Genomic DNA, 14,983 nt, shown 5'->3' with positions numbered 1-14,983 from the left:
TTGGAAGGAGCCGTGGTGACCCCAGCATGGAGGGAGGAGAGGGTTGCAAAGACCCAATGCTGCAGCACAGGGAGTGGCAGCAGAGCCACCCTGCCACCCCAGTCCCACAGCAGAGCGGAGCAGCTCAGGACCAAGCGTAGCCCCAGTCAGGGCAAGAGAGGTGCCACCAGCAACATGGGGACAGAGGGTCGGTGCTGGGAGCCCAGCGCTACCATGAGCTGGGACACATCATGAAGTGATGTGTGGGCTGGGTAGGTGGCAGCAGCCCCACAGCCTCTGGATGGGTTGTGCTGGTACTGGGACGAGGGGGAGAGCTGCAGCAGGCATGGCTAGTGGCAGCCCTATCTCTAGTGATCCCCAGCACCAGAACTGAGCTGCTTGCCAGAGCTGGGAAGCATGAGAGGAGTTGGGATAGCAGGTCGGGGACATCCCACGTATCACCAGGCAGAGAGCTGGTGGCCCTGGCACAGGCTAAGAGGCAGGGGTTGAGCTGCACGGGTGCTGGCAGAACAGGAGGATGGGGCTCAACAAAGTCCTGCTGCCAGCCCACACAGAGCCCGGCATGCTGCCAAGAAGCCTGGGGCCCAGGAGCCCTGAGCCCCCAGCAAGCACACGCCAGCTCCCTGACAGGGCTGGTGCTTTGCACTGCTAGCTCTGGCACTTTGGAAAGCGGTTGGCAATGCTCTACACCTCTGTGTCAGGCAAGTTTGTAGCATCTCCCCCGTGCTGTGCAGCTGCCTGGGGCAAGGCAGGGGTCGTGTCATAGACTGAAATGCACTGTGTGTGTGTGTATCGGCAGCAGGAGGTGTGTGCGTGGGGTCTGTGAGGCAGGCGGTAGCTGCTAGTGCTGGGAAGCAGTGGGGTCAGCAGCCAGCCGGCTCCAGCCCTCCTTGCTGCTTTTTTGGAAGCTGCACCTCTGTCAGACAGCACCAGGCTCAGGACTGAGCAGGTAATTCAGGAATAGTCAGCAGAGCGCTCACACTTTCTCCCGCATCGCAGCCTCTTCCCAGGGTTGGGCAGCAGCAGGGCACTGACAGAAGCGGTGCAAGGCGTTACACTCTGGGGACATCTGGGCCTAGGTTGGTAGCACATGGGTGCTGTGTCAGCCCCTTGAGTGGGACAAGGGAGTGGCAGCAGGGATGGGCTGCTGAGAGGCAGCTGCAGCCAGCTCCTGCCTGCTTTTGAAAGAACCCAGGTGTTTAGTCTGGTTTCCCTGCCCCAAATGGGATCACATATGTAACTTTGCAGAAATGATTACGGGAGTCCTTTTGTCCCCTTCCAACCATGGCGCCACGACCCAGCTGCATTGCTCTTGCGGGACTGCCAGGGCCCCAGGTTGTTCAAGATGCCCTCAGAACACTTCACAGTCAAGGAGGTTTCCAAGCCTTTTAAAACCAAAGTCTGGGAAGCAGGGGACCCTCTGGTGGCACAGCTGGTGATACAGATGGTGCCAGGATGTGGCATGTGTGCAGAGCGGTGCAGGGCCAGAGTGCTCCGTGGGACCCTCTCACAGCTGCAGGGCACTGTTGCGACAGAGGTTGGCTCGCTTTGGTGTGTTGCAGTACTTCACCTTGGGCAGCATTGCACCATGTTCTGTTACAAACTGTAAATAGCTGTATATAGTTGTTTTGTACTTTCAGGAGCTGGGGTGAACTTTGATACAGGTTTGGGGCAGGTGTGTGCTCAGTGTGGGGCAGGTCAGGCGCGGCACTGTGGGCATATGTGTGTTGTAATCCTGGGCATTAAATAGCTCCAACCTGATCCAACCCACGCCTTGCTGGACTTGTCTCTTTCTATAGTGCCTTCTGTAGATACAGCTAAGCACACCATGCAATACAATGAACAAAACCATGGCAAAGGTGGTGTTTTTCTGTTTGTTTGCTTCTTTTTTTAAGTCTAACTGACTGTGTAAAACTTTTTTTTTTAAGGAAAAAAAGAAATCCAAACTCAAGTGCAGGCTTGCCTATTGAAAAGTTTCCGGGAGGCCACTCTGTTCTGACCTAAGGACAGGTTGGTGCCAGCAGCCTGGGGCTGACCCTAGCCTCAGCACTGCCCTGCAGGCAGGGCAAGGTGTGGAGCCAGTGCCCCTGTGCTGTGGGTAACTGACATGTTGTTTTGGCATTGTTGTTTAGTGGTGCTCTTCAACTTTTGTTTATATAACCATATTATATTTTGTGAAAAGCTGAAGAAATTTTATTCAAAGAGAAGTATAGAGATTAGTTATTTATGAGGAAAAAGATGTGTGTGCTGTTTTCTTTGCTTGTATGCTTATGCTAACCTGATAATTACCACAAAAAGCTTACTGTGGGGAAAGGGGAGGAGTGTGCGGGAGGGCTGTGCTGTCTTCTTATCGGCAGGGATCAGCGGGGACTTGGGAGGCAACCGCAGCAGCCCTGTGCAGATGTGCTGCCGAGAGCACCAAGCCCTGCGCAGCTCTGCCCTCAGTGTGAGGCTGTGCGCCCTGGCCCATGGCAGCAGCCCACCCAGCTCGGGAGTGAGTTTGGGTCTGCAGGGTGTTGGCAGCAGGTACTGCTGGCACCACCCCTGGCTTTGCTGACAGAGCTCCTGGGCAGGCCAAGGTCACACCTTCCTCGTGGAAGACAGTTAACGATCAACTTTTATTGGTGTTCTTGCAGTTTGCACGGTATCGGTCCCTCACTCTGCCTCGAGATCGAGCGCCAAAGAGTTGCCCTTTGGTACTTAGCAGGTGCCAGCTCTTGGCCAGGGAGGATGTTGTGTGCTGATTTAAGTGTCCTTGTTGCCATCTGCTGTACACTCTCCTGTGGTGGGAAGAGTGCGAAGGGAGGACAATGAGGGGTTAAGTTGGCTGTGCTGTGACTAATGGTGCAGGACTCTGCTATCTAGTTAGGTGTGTAGGCACACATGGGTCCCACTAGATAGGATCTCTTACCTGAAAGCAGCATTCCAGTGCCCCACGATAAAACTGATGGAGCCAGCAATGCACTGACTCACCCGAGCCCTCTGTGGTTAGGTACAGACAAAGGACACCCAGCAGCTGAGCCTGCCCTGTGCAGGGCAGCTGCTGTGCGGCTGTGTGGGCATGCCCCACCTCAGCATGAGGACTTACCTGGGTGCTGAAGGCACCTTGCCTGTTTCCAGCTGTAAAGCCTGCTTGGCAGCAGGGTTACTGCCAAAGCTTCCTGAGAAGCTTCTGTGTTCTCAGTGCCTCAGTAAGCAGGAGTTTGGCAAAGCTGCCATCCGCTGCCACCTTGAGATCGATTTTGATCAAGAGAAGGGCCATGGCTGCAGTCATTTGTTGGTGAACCACTACCAAAGGCTGCAGGACTTTGCACAGCTACACGCAGCCCACCCTGATGGTGCGGTGTCACACACCTGTGCTCTGTGTCCCATTGGGCCCATTCAGGCTGCCCTCAAGGCAAGAGCAGGCTCTCTTGGTATCAACTAGTGCAATGCACTTTGTGTGGGGAAAAGTAGTATCTGGCAGAACAGGGATCTGGCCCTGCAAATGGGGTTTTATGTGACAGGGGCAGGAGGCAAAGTGGTGATTTTGTTCCTGGAAATGCCTTGCTCCCTAAGGCTGCAAACTGGCCCATTTTCAGCGATGTGCTTTACCCAGCTATTAAACTGCATATATGTATGTGTGCATGGTAGCACAACAGTGCACTATATTCACTGCTACAGCACGACAGCACATATTTTGCCTCTTTCTCAGAGAACACTGTGAACAGTCAGGCATAAGCCCTGCTGCACTATGGGAATTAGCAGCTTGGGCCATAGGCAGCAGCCCGCCTTGTTCTGGGCTCTGACCCATCAGCCAACAGCACCCACACAGCTGCTACCCCCCCCTGCAAACTCTGACCTCAATTGCTCTTGTGCCCTCTTCTGCTTGTCAGGTTATTCCTGATGCGTATATTCTTACCCAGAAGCAATGTTCTTGACATTTATTCAGTCTCTGAAGTGCCTGTCCTCTTAACTGCCAAACCCACGCTGAAGTAGCTCTCGTAAAGTTCCCTTAGAAACAAAATGCACACAGTCCCCATACACAAACAGAAAGGCCTTCTGACTCCCAAAGGCATCATGTAGCCCAGAAACACATCAGTGAGTTGCTGCCCATATGGACCTGTAGCACACACTGCTCGCGTTACTCTTGATGGGTCACGATATAGCTATTGTCTAGGGAAGCCGTTAAGTGGAACCACCCTGGGACTGAATGCAACCGAAGGTCACCTCACCTTAGATTTACTCTTCACAAATGAGCATTCTCATCGCAGGCTGTTGTTGCTGGGTATTCTTCTAAGGCAACAGAGGTAGGTACACTCACTGTAATGCTAGTGTTCTAGAGATGATTCTATTATTTTTCATTTTGCCTTTGTACGAAAAATACTGCCAACAAATAAAGCACAGCTCAGCTCCCCGCAGAACCCACCCCCCAAATGCAGTTCCCTCTGAAATTGTATCTATCTTTGTTCTTCAACTGCACTCTTTTAAAAGTTTTACTTCCCACTGATTACCTAAGAAATGCTGTAGGTATGTTTTCCTGGATCTCTTTCATATGGCCCAGAATGTTAAGGGCAATTGCTATTTTCCCCTCTATTAAGAAATCATGATTCTATTGACAAAGTGCTCTGGGCTAAGCTACAGAAAAACTAAAACCAGTTAAAGTTTAGGCAAAATTAAGTTGGGAGCATCAGGTTCCTGGACAAGAGTACAGCTGTCTGAGTTGACACCCACCTGACAGGCAGATCAGCAGGACGAGCCTCGCTCTACTTTGGCCAAAAGGTGAGTGAATGCCACAAGTTCCTGCTGAGCACCTTAGAGCTGAACGGCTGCAGCTACAGAAACCATGTGCCAGCCCACAGTGAAGCGAATCCAGGCCCCATCACACAAAGTAAATGGTACCCAGTCGCTTGTAGATTCCTATTGAGTGCTCAAGGGAGGATTTAAAAACTTCCAGTTAGCACCAGACATACTGTAGAGGGCTGAGTCAAATTCCAAACTAAAACAAGTGGAAATAGCCAGGCTACAGAAGGCTTCTGCTGCTCATCCAGCTGAGGGCCCTGGCCCATCCTGCAGAGCAAGCAGCACACAGTTGCCCAATGACCTCTGCTGTGGGCTTCAGAGAATTCCTGAGTAATCTCAGCAAAATGAACACGAGGGGAAGGTACAGAGACAGGGGAGGCCTTAATGCACATTGATTCCACAGCCCCCCGCTTCCTCTCAAACACGAAAGAAGCTGTACAGCAGCAAATAGAGAGGGAATTAAATCAGAAAACTGTACAGAATGCACAATTTACCTTTAACTTTAATTAAAATAGAGTTTATTAGCTTTTCTTTTAATACAAACATGAGAAAGGAAAACCACCTGAAGATGTAGCATTATTTCCAAAATTCAGTTGTGATCAATACCTGAAGTGCCAAGTTCCATGGATCTGAGAGCCAGGGGCAGGCATATTTGCATACCACAAAAGACAAAATGCATCATTTTAACAGCTGAGTGTAGCCAGACTGATTGTTACACTCAGACCCCCACTCCCTACCCTCCACTCTCAAAAGCATGTGGACTCACCGTTTAGTGTGAGTTTCTGGACCTTGGCTAGATGAAGTGCACAGAAACTGTGCCATTTGGAGGGAGATCTGCTCCTAGACAAACAGCCTAGAATCTATTTGGATCCAAGAAGGGAAGATATTACAAAGGCATGTAACAGGAAGAGTCTAGTAATACTTATCCTGCTCAGAGTTCAGTTTCAGAGCCTGAAAGTAAGGTCCATTCCAAAGTCTCAGAAGGAACAAAAACCCAAGCCTTAAAAGCAGTTGCACAAAATAAAATTCACTTTGGAGGAAAAAGGAAAAAAAAAAGTTTTACAGAAATATTTTTGATAATTTTCAATTAATTTTTTTTTTTCAATCTACCTGGTTAGGTAGTCCAAGATTCTCAAACTCTATCTTATCATGATTGTAAATCCCTCCCAAGAAACAAAGCCTCAATGGGAGCCAAAAGGATGCACAATATCAGCTTTAGGAACTCCACTGTATATAGCACAAGAGATCTGCAGTAGAACTCGAGAAGCGGTGCTGCACACATGCCGTTCACCACTGGATTGCTATGCTGTTTGGGATGGTGATGATATTTCCAGACCAACTTTCTCATTCAATGCCTCAAAAAAATATACAGCTTGCGTCTCTTCCAGAGCAATAACAAGTATTAGAAAATGAGAGAAGCACCATAATTCACAAGAAATGCAGCATGGACCCTATATATTTTAACAATACAGAAAACCATCTCTCTGCCACCACTCAAAACATACTAAGTCCTTTGACAGTCTACTGGAGTGAAGTTGTTGGTGCAGAGTTGGGATTCCTTCCTGCTGTGCAGCTTCTTGGTTATGAACAGATCACCAATAATAGCAGCTTTTAGTAGCCAAACCAGGGAAAAACCATCAACACAAGTCAAGGCTGTTTGTTGTTTTCAGCTCCAGAATAGTTTGATACTTTAAAGAGTCCCACGTTCTGTTTTGTTTTTAACACCGCACTGACCTGAAGTACAAATGCGGCGGGACTCTGTAGGACAGGGGAGAGGAGGGAAGAACGTTGTAACTATAGTCATGTGGTTAGTGTTTAAATTCTAAAATTTAAAACTACTTGTTATTAAAAACCTCAAGAGTTCACAGCTATAGGCCTACATAGTAAGCAAACATCTGTGGGAAAAAGATGGAGAGAAGTTTGTTTTTGCATCTCTGGATAAATTAAAGAGGAGAGAGTGGATTTGACAAAGATCTTGTCTTGCACCAAGTATGCTCCTCAAGCTCTGGGCTCCCTTGGCTAATTTTACCCCTCCTCTCCTTTTGCTGGAAGACACCATCACCGCTGGCTTGTGTGCATGGAGTGGTGGTATTCCTCCAATTCATGTGGACGCTGGTTCATGGTGCTGCACCTTTCTCTCTCCTCAGGAGAGGATGGCATTAGAACGGCGGATACCAACTAAATTATCAGCACTGAAAGATCGTCTCATAGCAGCTTTTGACAAGTCTTTGTATTTATCTTCACACAGCCGGGAGATAGCCTGGGTATCACGTTCAGAAACAAAAGTACACATTAGAAAAGCTGGAACATTTCAAGGAAGTTTTTACAAAGCATCATACGAACAGCACAGGCACTCTGCAGCTGTGGTACTATTGGGTTTCTTACGTACAAAGTCAGAAAAGAACTACCCTTTGGCAGAAAAGTATTAAGGGGGTCTCTCCTCATGCTATCAAGAACCTTATCCATTAGGAATCAAGACGCTGAAAAGGTGAGTCTCATTACCTAATGGAAAACTTGGATCCATTTCAGACTTACGAGTTCATGTAAGTTATGTTCCAAATTGTACCTAGTAGTTAGGTCTGGTGTTTGGGCTTCTAACAGCACTAAAATGCACATAGGCATTTATGAGAGAAAAGGCTCAAGCCAAAATGGTTTCTGCAGTCCCACAAGAACCCTGCCCTTGGTCACTTGGTACAAGTGAGCGCAGAAAACAGAGGTGTACGAGAGGGCTCTATTTTCCCTTTACCATCTCTACACCTTCTCCTCCAGGCTGCTTTTTCCACCAAAGACCACTCATGTAGTCAGGTCAAGAAGGGAGGGCAGCTCTCTGCTCAATGGCACAGCAATAGCTGGGGCATTAATACAGCTATTACATATCCACACATGTGGACAACTTCGTATTTAACCGTTTTTTCAGCCACTTACTGGCTTACCTCTGCTCTGCTCTCCTTATTTAGCTAGTCAAGCTGCCATTATTCTGGTGCAGCCTTTTTAGTGCCAGCATAATTATTTCCCATATAACACACGATTGTGCAGAAAACGGTGCGTGTCCTCTCCTGCAGAGCCCATTTCTGACTGAAGCTTTCAGACACAATCAATGCAAATAAATAAGGATACCAGTAATAAAAGGCTGAACTGAATTTCAGTCCTGAACATTTACTGCCATTAATAATTTACCACCTATCAGGAGACAAACTTTCAGAGTGCTACAATCAGCTACAAGTCTACACCTTCCCTTTAAGGCAGCACCCATTCAGCACAACCCAGTGTTCTGGAAGTTCAAGAGGTGAAAAAGCACTCTGAGCATGAATAAACCCCTAAGTGTATTTTAAAATAATTATTTACATTTATTTCTGCCGACCTTCTGGAGGCATGCATTTGGCTCAAGAGTGGCATTCTTTAAGACACTGGCTGTATGAGCTCCCGGTGCAAGACCAGACAGACTCTCCATCCTGTTTTAATGCTAGCACATCAATCATAAGGCAACCTGTGTTGACATATTTAGCCCCAGTCACCCATATGTTATAAATCAGTTTTCAGCCCCTGGAATACTAATTCACTGCTTCACAGAGGTGCCTATCTGCTCCTCAAATACTTCTAACAGAAAGGTAGAATTAAAAAGTTTAGCAAACGGTTTAAATATTTATCACGTTTTAGAATTAAAAACCAAAGTGTCCTATGTATGCACATCAGTGAGTGTGTTACAGCAAATCGCATGCTGTAGGGAAAATGACTCTGCTTTTAAACACCAAGCCCCCAAATGTTAGCAAAGAAACAGGCTTACAACCTGTAAATCATCCACTTATGCCACAGGCTCTGAGCAGTTCAGTAAACAATTTCCAGTGGAATACGAACTGCCCTACAACCACATTTACAATTAGTGACAGTGTTAGCTTAAAGTGTGAGTAACAAGGGTGAAACAAAGCAGAAGAGCTGCGTTGCTTCACTTTAAATAGAGGAATTTGTAGGCATATCATACCTATCATTCCAAAGGACAAGGGGGGATAAGGCTTATTACCAAAGTTCAACCACCTCTGGGTGGAAATAGAAAAACTGGCGCTTGGCAGAATTACTGGAGGTGGGCAGCAGAACAATATAAGCCAATAATCCTGCAGAACATCCCTGTCTGAATGGGGCATCAGTGTACATGGGGCCCATGTTTAATGTCTTTGTTGAAAGGTCAACAAAAACACGTATGCACGGCTGTCAACTGACAGTTGAAAGGCTGCGTGAGTCAAGAGGAAAGTTTTGCCTAGGAACCCAGGTAATTTAGCTATTTTCAAAATGTCTTATGTGTCTCCACCAACTAGCAAGAAAGTTCAACGCTGCTTAAGTTCTTTAACATGAAGCCTCCACGTGAAAGAACGCCGTGGGGACTTGCACCAAGGCAGCCTTCTCCATTTAGCAAAAAGGGCCAGTCATCTGTATTTACGCTCCTCTGGGCATGCTGAAGCATTCCTAAGAAGCAACTATTCTAAAAGTTTGTCTCAAAATAACATTTCTTTGGAAAGGTGAGTTCTGAAGATTGTGAAAAGTAACATTAATTCTGCAGCTGTCCCCCTAACAAATGGTTTATTAAACCGTGAGAGCAGCAAGAGCACTCCCTCTAGATTTAAAAGCAGCTGTGCAGTGGGATGCAGTGGGAAACCTTCAGCTGGTAGTATTTAGAAAGGTCCAAGTGTGACTGTCTCTCAGTGCTCGGAATACAGACTGTGAGCAGGGAAAGACAGACAATCCATTACATATGACACTATTCTTTCAATCTTCAGTAGCCTAGCTGAACTATAGTTCCTCATATAACACCCACTTTATGCAGTGATCTGCTAGACTTCCACTCCTTCCTCAGAGAACTAACTGAGCCTAGGCATGGTTTTAGAAGTGCTAGCTGCAGCCAGAAAGGGGTTCAATCAGCCCGTAATACACTAATCTAAAAGCTTTTTGGTTTTTCTAACTGCCACTTAATATGATTAGCAACAGACGCTCCTAGTACACACACACACACACACATACACACACATGCAACAGTCCCCTGCTCAGGCAACCTCAGACCATTACCTCCAGTTTCTGTGCTCTCTCTTTACTAAGAGGCTCCAGCAGAAAGCTCAGGTTATTGTCATCTGCTAGGGAGCGAAGATCGAAGTAGTATTTGGCGTAAACACTGGCAGGAACATTGATATTAAACTGCAGTAGCTCCAAGAAGTGTCTTTCCATCTCGTTCCTAGGAGGGACAGAGAACAAAAGAAAAAAAATACTGCTTTAGCTGGGAAAAAAAAAAACCAACAACAAAAAAACCAACAGAACAACTGGAGACCTCTAGGCTATTTATAAAGCCAGCAACTTTGAACTAGTCATCGAGGGGCCTGTATTATTCATTTCAAGAGATGGTTCATTCACTGGTGCTCGAAACAAGGTGCAGCTTTTGGGTCCTGGCACTTTTAGCTGGGAGAGAAAGGTAGTGCCCTGTCGTGCACTCGCAGGGCTGACCAGGAGGCTCATTCTTCAGAGTTCCATTAGTGCAGCTGTACAATTCATGCGCCATTCTCACTCTCTCATACAGCCCCACGCTATAGTGATCAGATGAAAGGAATGATGTATGCTGTTTATTAGCTCTGAAGAACTTACAGACATTTTCACCAGGCTGATAACAGGAAGGGGGTTTATTGAAGTAGAGTTGGACTAACAAAAGCAGTAGGCAGATCACCACGGCAACAAATGGATCTATGAAGAGCTGCTGCTATTATCTCACAGAAAAAAGCCTCTTGAAGCAACATGGATTCATCTCCAATAAATAAATAAATAAGCAGCATTAGGTGGCAGAAGGAATTTTCTCCTCAATAGCATTAGGCAGGATAACAAAGTACTGTGTTAAAGGGTGCCATTCGGTTTTTACTCACTCGTCTGTTTTCACAGGGCAAAATATTTGGAGGAAAGTGAGGAAAACGCTGTGCCACAAAAAAAGGCCATTTCAGCTACTGTACTGTGGTCAGCTAAAAAAAGTTTTTCCTGATGTAAATAAAATCAACCTGGAAGAAATGAGTGGTACCCAAACCACTGGGAACAGACCTTCACCTACAGAATCTGACGACTCTGTAAGCTGGTCAACTGCAAATACACGAGGGAGTAAGGGACACTGATTCAGTGGGAGCTTTTAAAATGGATGTTTTACCTGTCAGAAGAGGGAAATAAATCAAAGAACCATCCAGGTTGTGTCCTGTACTGGATGATGGGTGTCAGTATCAATAGCAGCTTTGTGCTTGTTTCTAGTATAGTGGACTTGAGTACCATTGAACCTAGTGCCAAAATTAATTTCCTGTTCATATGGTCATAAGCCTATAGAAATGTAAATCAGATAATGTTTTGATGATCAGCTGATCAGAGCTTGATTTATCTGTGAATAAATGCTCTTCACTGCACCTTTTGTACTCACTACACTAGTTTAATTGTATAAAAATACAATTCTTCATTGGATTAACAATTCTATTTATAGTGGTTTAAAACCTGGGAAAGCATAATTCCCATGTGTTTCCTGTGCTTTATTTACAAATATATGTGTCTGAAAGAATGAACAGCATGTGTCCCCTTAACAAGCAATCATAGCAAGATTAGCAGCTGCACAGTTAATTTTTCAGTGATTATGGATTCATTCTCATCAAAGCAAGCAAGTTTTGACAAAGGATGACTTCCAAATATCAGTTTAATTTCCTTCTTTTTCTTCCCATTGGAATATGCAAATAAAACCAAGCCAAAAACCCTTTTCAGTAAAAACAAACAAACAAACAAAAACAAACCCAAAAACCCAAAAACCCACTGCAAAACTACAACTACAAAAGCTGGCAATTAAGCACAGTGCCAACCATTAATTGGAGGTAGTATTATAAGCTTAAAACTCAGTTTTGCTGAGTATTTATTCTAAGCAGTTTTCCAGGGTTCTGTCTGTGGCAAAATTATCCAATCTGAGATGCGTGAACTCTGCCCTGCTGCAGCAGTGCAGGCCTGGCTGGGCACCCCGGACACTGTCAGAAGGGGTTGTGCAGTTTCTGGACAAACCTAAACTCAAAGGTCGAAACCATTTCAAATTAGATGGGATCACAGAAAAAAAAAAATCCAAACTGAGGAGAAGCAGCAGCCTCAAGTCTTTTTTTTCCCTACCACCACCACTGCTTTGAAAACGTAAGTACCAACAATTTCAGGAGACCCAGCACCAGCAATAGACAATAAGCATCCTGCTTATTACAGATGTTTCAGTGCTATCAGTTTGATTTATTCCAAGGAGGACTAGAAGAAGACACATCAAAAAGAGCAAGATGTATACCCTGGCACTCCCAGCATCGCTGACCTCACTTCAGCCATCTCAGAGCTATTTGCAACAACGCTTCAAGTGTGTTCCTCAGAGAGATAAGCACTTGAGCCAGGTTGAGGGAAGATACACATTGTATAAAATCACTAATTATGCTTTCCTGAAAGCATGGCTGCACAGCCCTGGTTTTGGAGACAAAGAACTCCCAGACAAGGGGTACCTATAAAACAAGATGCTATGTTTCTTGTTGCTGTTTGCAAAGCAAAATAATTTGAAAAACCAAGAACTCTTTTGGAAACTAAAAATGGAAGAGTTTTCTGTATTTCCTTCATCCCTGAAAACTAGAAGGAAGAGCACGTTCCTCTTACTAAGGAGTCCTAGATAAATGCTGTATTTTAAACGTTAGCTCTAAGCTGAATCTAGAGAAGAAAACTTTGGGCAAGAGCAGAATATCTGACATAGGGAGCCTACCAGTGCTATGTGCAAATTGCTACTGCCTGTTTGCTCCTGTACTAGAACTGACTTGTACAGTGTAGGCCTGGACACACAGTCAATCACAGTGTGATAAAACTCAGAAACACACAGGGTATTTAATGAAGTTTAATAAAGCCAGAATGAATGATACCAAGTTAACCTAGTATTTCTACCACCGTCATAAAAGAAATACAGAAGGAAGCAGAGAGAGGGAGAGAGCTTCACAAAAAGGAATTTAACTGAAAATATTATGGGCCAAATCTACTCCCCACAAACATGCTTCTAGCCATAGCACTTGGCACAGAGCCACCATGATGCACACCCTCTGAACATCCTCTGAAACTGCAGAAACTATAGGACTTAACGCTGACTTCATAAAGAAAAAGAGTGGATTCCAAAGTTATCAAAAACTGGAACCTGTGTCTGAGACAAGAATATGTACAAGAAACAGCTCTACTTGAATAAGCAGTACTAAGATTGAGCATTTTGTTCCCAGCATTGTAGGCAAGTCTAAGAACACACCTGACAAAGAGGACCTGTCGCAGTAGTTGGATGCAAGACACACAGCCACAGATACTAACAGAAATGACACTTGTCTTCCAAGAGCACCAGCTAAGAATTCAGACCTTGAAATATTTATGCATTGGCTGGATGTAGGAGCAGACACTTAAGTCACAAGTTTCAGCTTACCTTGCAATTTTTCTAATTCTAAGCAAAAACACATGAAATGATAATTTTTATTTTCCAAAAAGATTTTTGATAAGACTTAAAAACTGGGCTCTTAAAGAGTTCTGCCAATGCAAAGCTGCAAGTCCCACGGCTCATCACTGGGGGAACGATGTTAACAAAAACTAACTTTGAAGTTGCTCACCTCAGTAGTTAGAAACGATAATAAAGATTTGTCTCAAAGACAGCTGAAGCATAGTTCCCTAGGTTAAAAAGAGGCAATGAAGCCTGGCACCAGAGATGCACTGTGTGTATCCTGTAGCACCAGAGAGAGGCATTCAACATAGCACTATCAGGACAACTGCTGTTTAGAAAACATCGTAGATTTGTAAAAACTTGCAACTTACATGTCCTCAACAGTAATGTCCTTTAATATTTGGCAGTAATCCACATTCCAAACAGCCTGATCATCCCAGACTTTAGAAGCCAGTAGAATAGCTCCTAAGACTATCCTCTTCCAGTTACTAGGGCAGATGTCAATCTCTGCATAGGTTAAAAGCCTTTCCAAGTAAACCTGTTAAAAAAAAAAAAAAACAAAACAGTTTTACATGTGGAATCAAGAGTTGAAGCTGATTTCTGAACAAACACTCCAGTCAAATATAACCATGTTATCCCATTATCATTAACTGTCTAAAAGAAATTATTGGTGATAACTACATAGGTTGTTTTGAAAATAATGCCTCCTATTCATTTCCAAGGAAACTACAAAAGATACAAAGGGCACAACAACGCTGTTTGATAGAGCAAATTCTCAGCTACAAGATACTATTTTTCAATACAGTCAGCACCATGAGCTATGTGTCTTCTCCAGCAATTAACAGGAGGCTGTGTGCTGTGCTTGTGAAAATCTGCACCAGCAGATGTGACCCAGTGTTGCTACTGCTGAAACGCACCACCCACTGCCTCACTGTGCTCACATCCACTGTTTGGTCTCCATAAATGCTCAGTGAGCACTGAGGATCGCCAGTGGGTGGTGTTTTTTCCGCATGGAGCAATTCAGTAACACATCTTTGCTCCATTCACACTTCCCTGTCAGATGCCATTTGGTCAGACTGCCCCTCTGTGGCTGTATGTCACACACAGCATGCAATGGAATATCGGTGGGAAGCTTCAGCCTCTAATGCCATACCTCTAAGATTTGCCTCTGATGTCATGGGCCAACAGAATAAAACAGCAGGCATTGCTTTTGGAGCAGTCGTTGTATTTACACTTCAGAATCACAACTTTCAAGAGCAACAGGTTCCTAGTTTTGTTGTTCTGTTACCTAAACCAGGTCAAAGGTCCCAGTGAAACCTCAGATAACCTGGTGGGTACAGGAAGCTGTTGTGCCCTTAGGTCTATGGGCAGCATCAACCCCTACTTACCAGGGTTTCCCTATGCTTTCTTCCCATCTTTTGCTTACAGTCTTCGAGAGGATTGAAAGCGTTCCCGTAATAACAGAGCCATCTAGTGGTAAAGACCACTTTAAAAAACAACTCCATTTTTAAAATACTTTAGATGTCAAGATTGCCTGGGACCATCATCCCATTCTGTCAAATTGCTCGCATGTCATTGGAAAAGCAGAAGGTGAGCCTGCTTAATCGCCACACTGTCTTTTGGTGATAGTTCTTTTCTGTTCTTTTCAGACTGTTCTGCAGACAAGCCACAATGAAGACTGAAGTCTAGTATGCAACAAAGCACAGTTTAAGAGACCTTCTAATGCAG

At 45.1% G+C, this 14,983-nt stretch overlaps 1 protein-coding gene across 2 annotated transcripts in view; it reads right to left on the bottom strand.

Moving 5' to 3' along the window:
• Positions 1 to 6,925: 6,925 nt before the first annotated feature.
• Positions 6,926 to 14,983, bottom strand: part of CCNYL1 (cyclin Y like 1) — a gene marked incomplete at both ends in the record, with an annotated part of 32,260 nt that continues 24,202 nt past the window's right edge. For both annotated transcript variants that reach the window (XM_079538866.1, XM_079538867.1), the window contains 3 exons: positions 6,926 to 7,042; positions 9,838 to 10,000; positions 13,627 to 13,793. In XM_079538866.1, the coding sequence (XP_079394992.1) occupies positions 6,926 to 7,042; positions 9,838 to 10,000; positions 13,627 to 13,793 (447 nt within the window). The remainder of the gene's footprint in view (positions 7,043 to 9,837; positions 10,001 to 13,626; positions 13,794 to 14,983) is intronic.

The sequence above is a fragment of the Tetrao urogallus genome, assembly GCF_951394365.1.
Source record: "Tetrao urogallus genome assembly, chromosome: 8".
Lineage (NCBI taxonomy): Eukaryota > Metazoa > Chordata > Aves > Galliformes > Phasianidae > Tetrao > Tetrao urogallus.
Note: the sequence above shows the minus strand (reverse complement) of the source record. Positions and strands in the feature narration are given on the sequence as shown.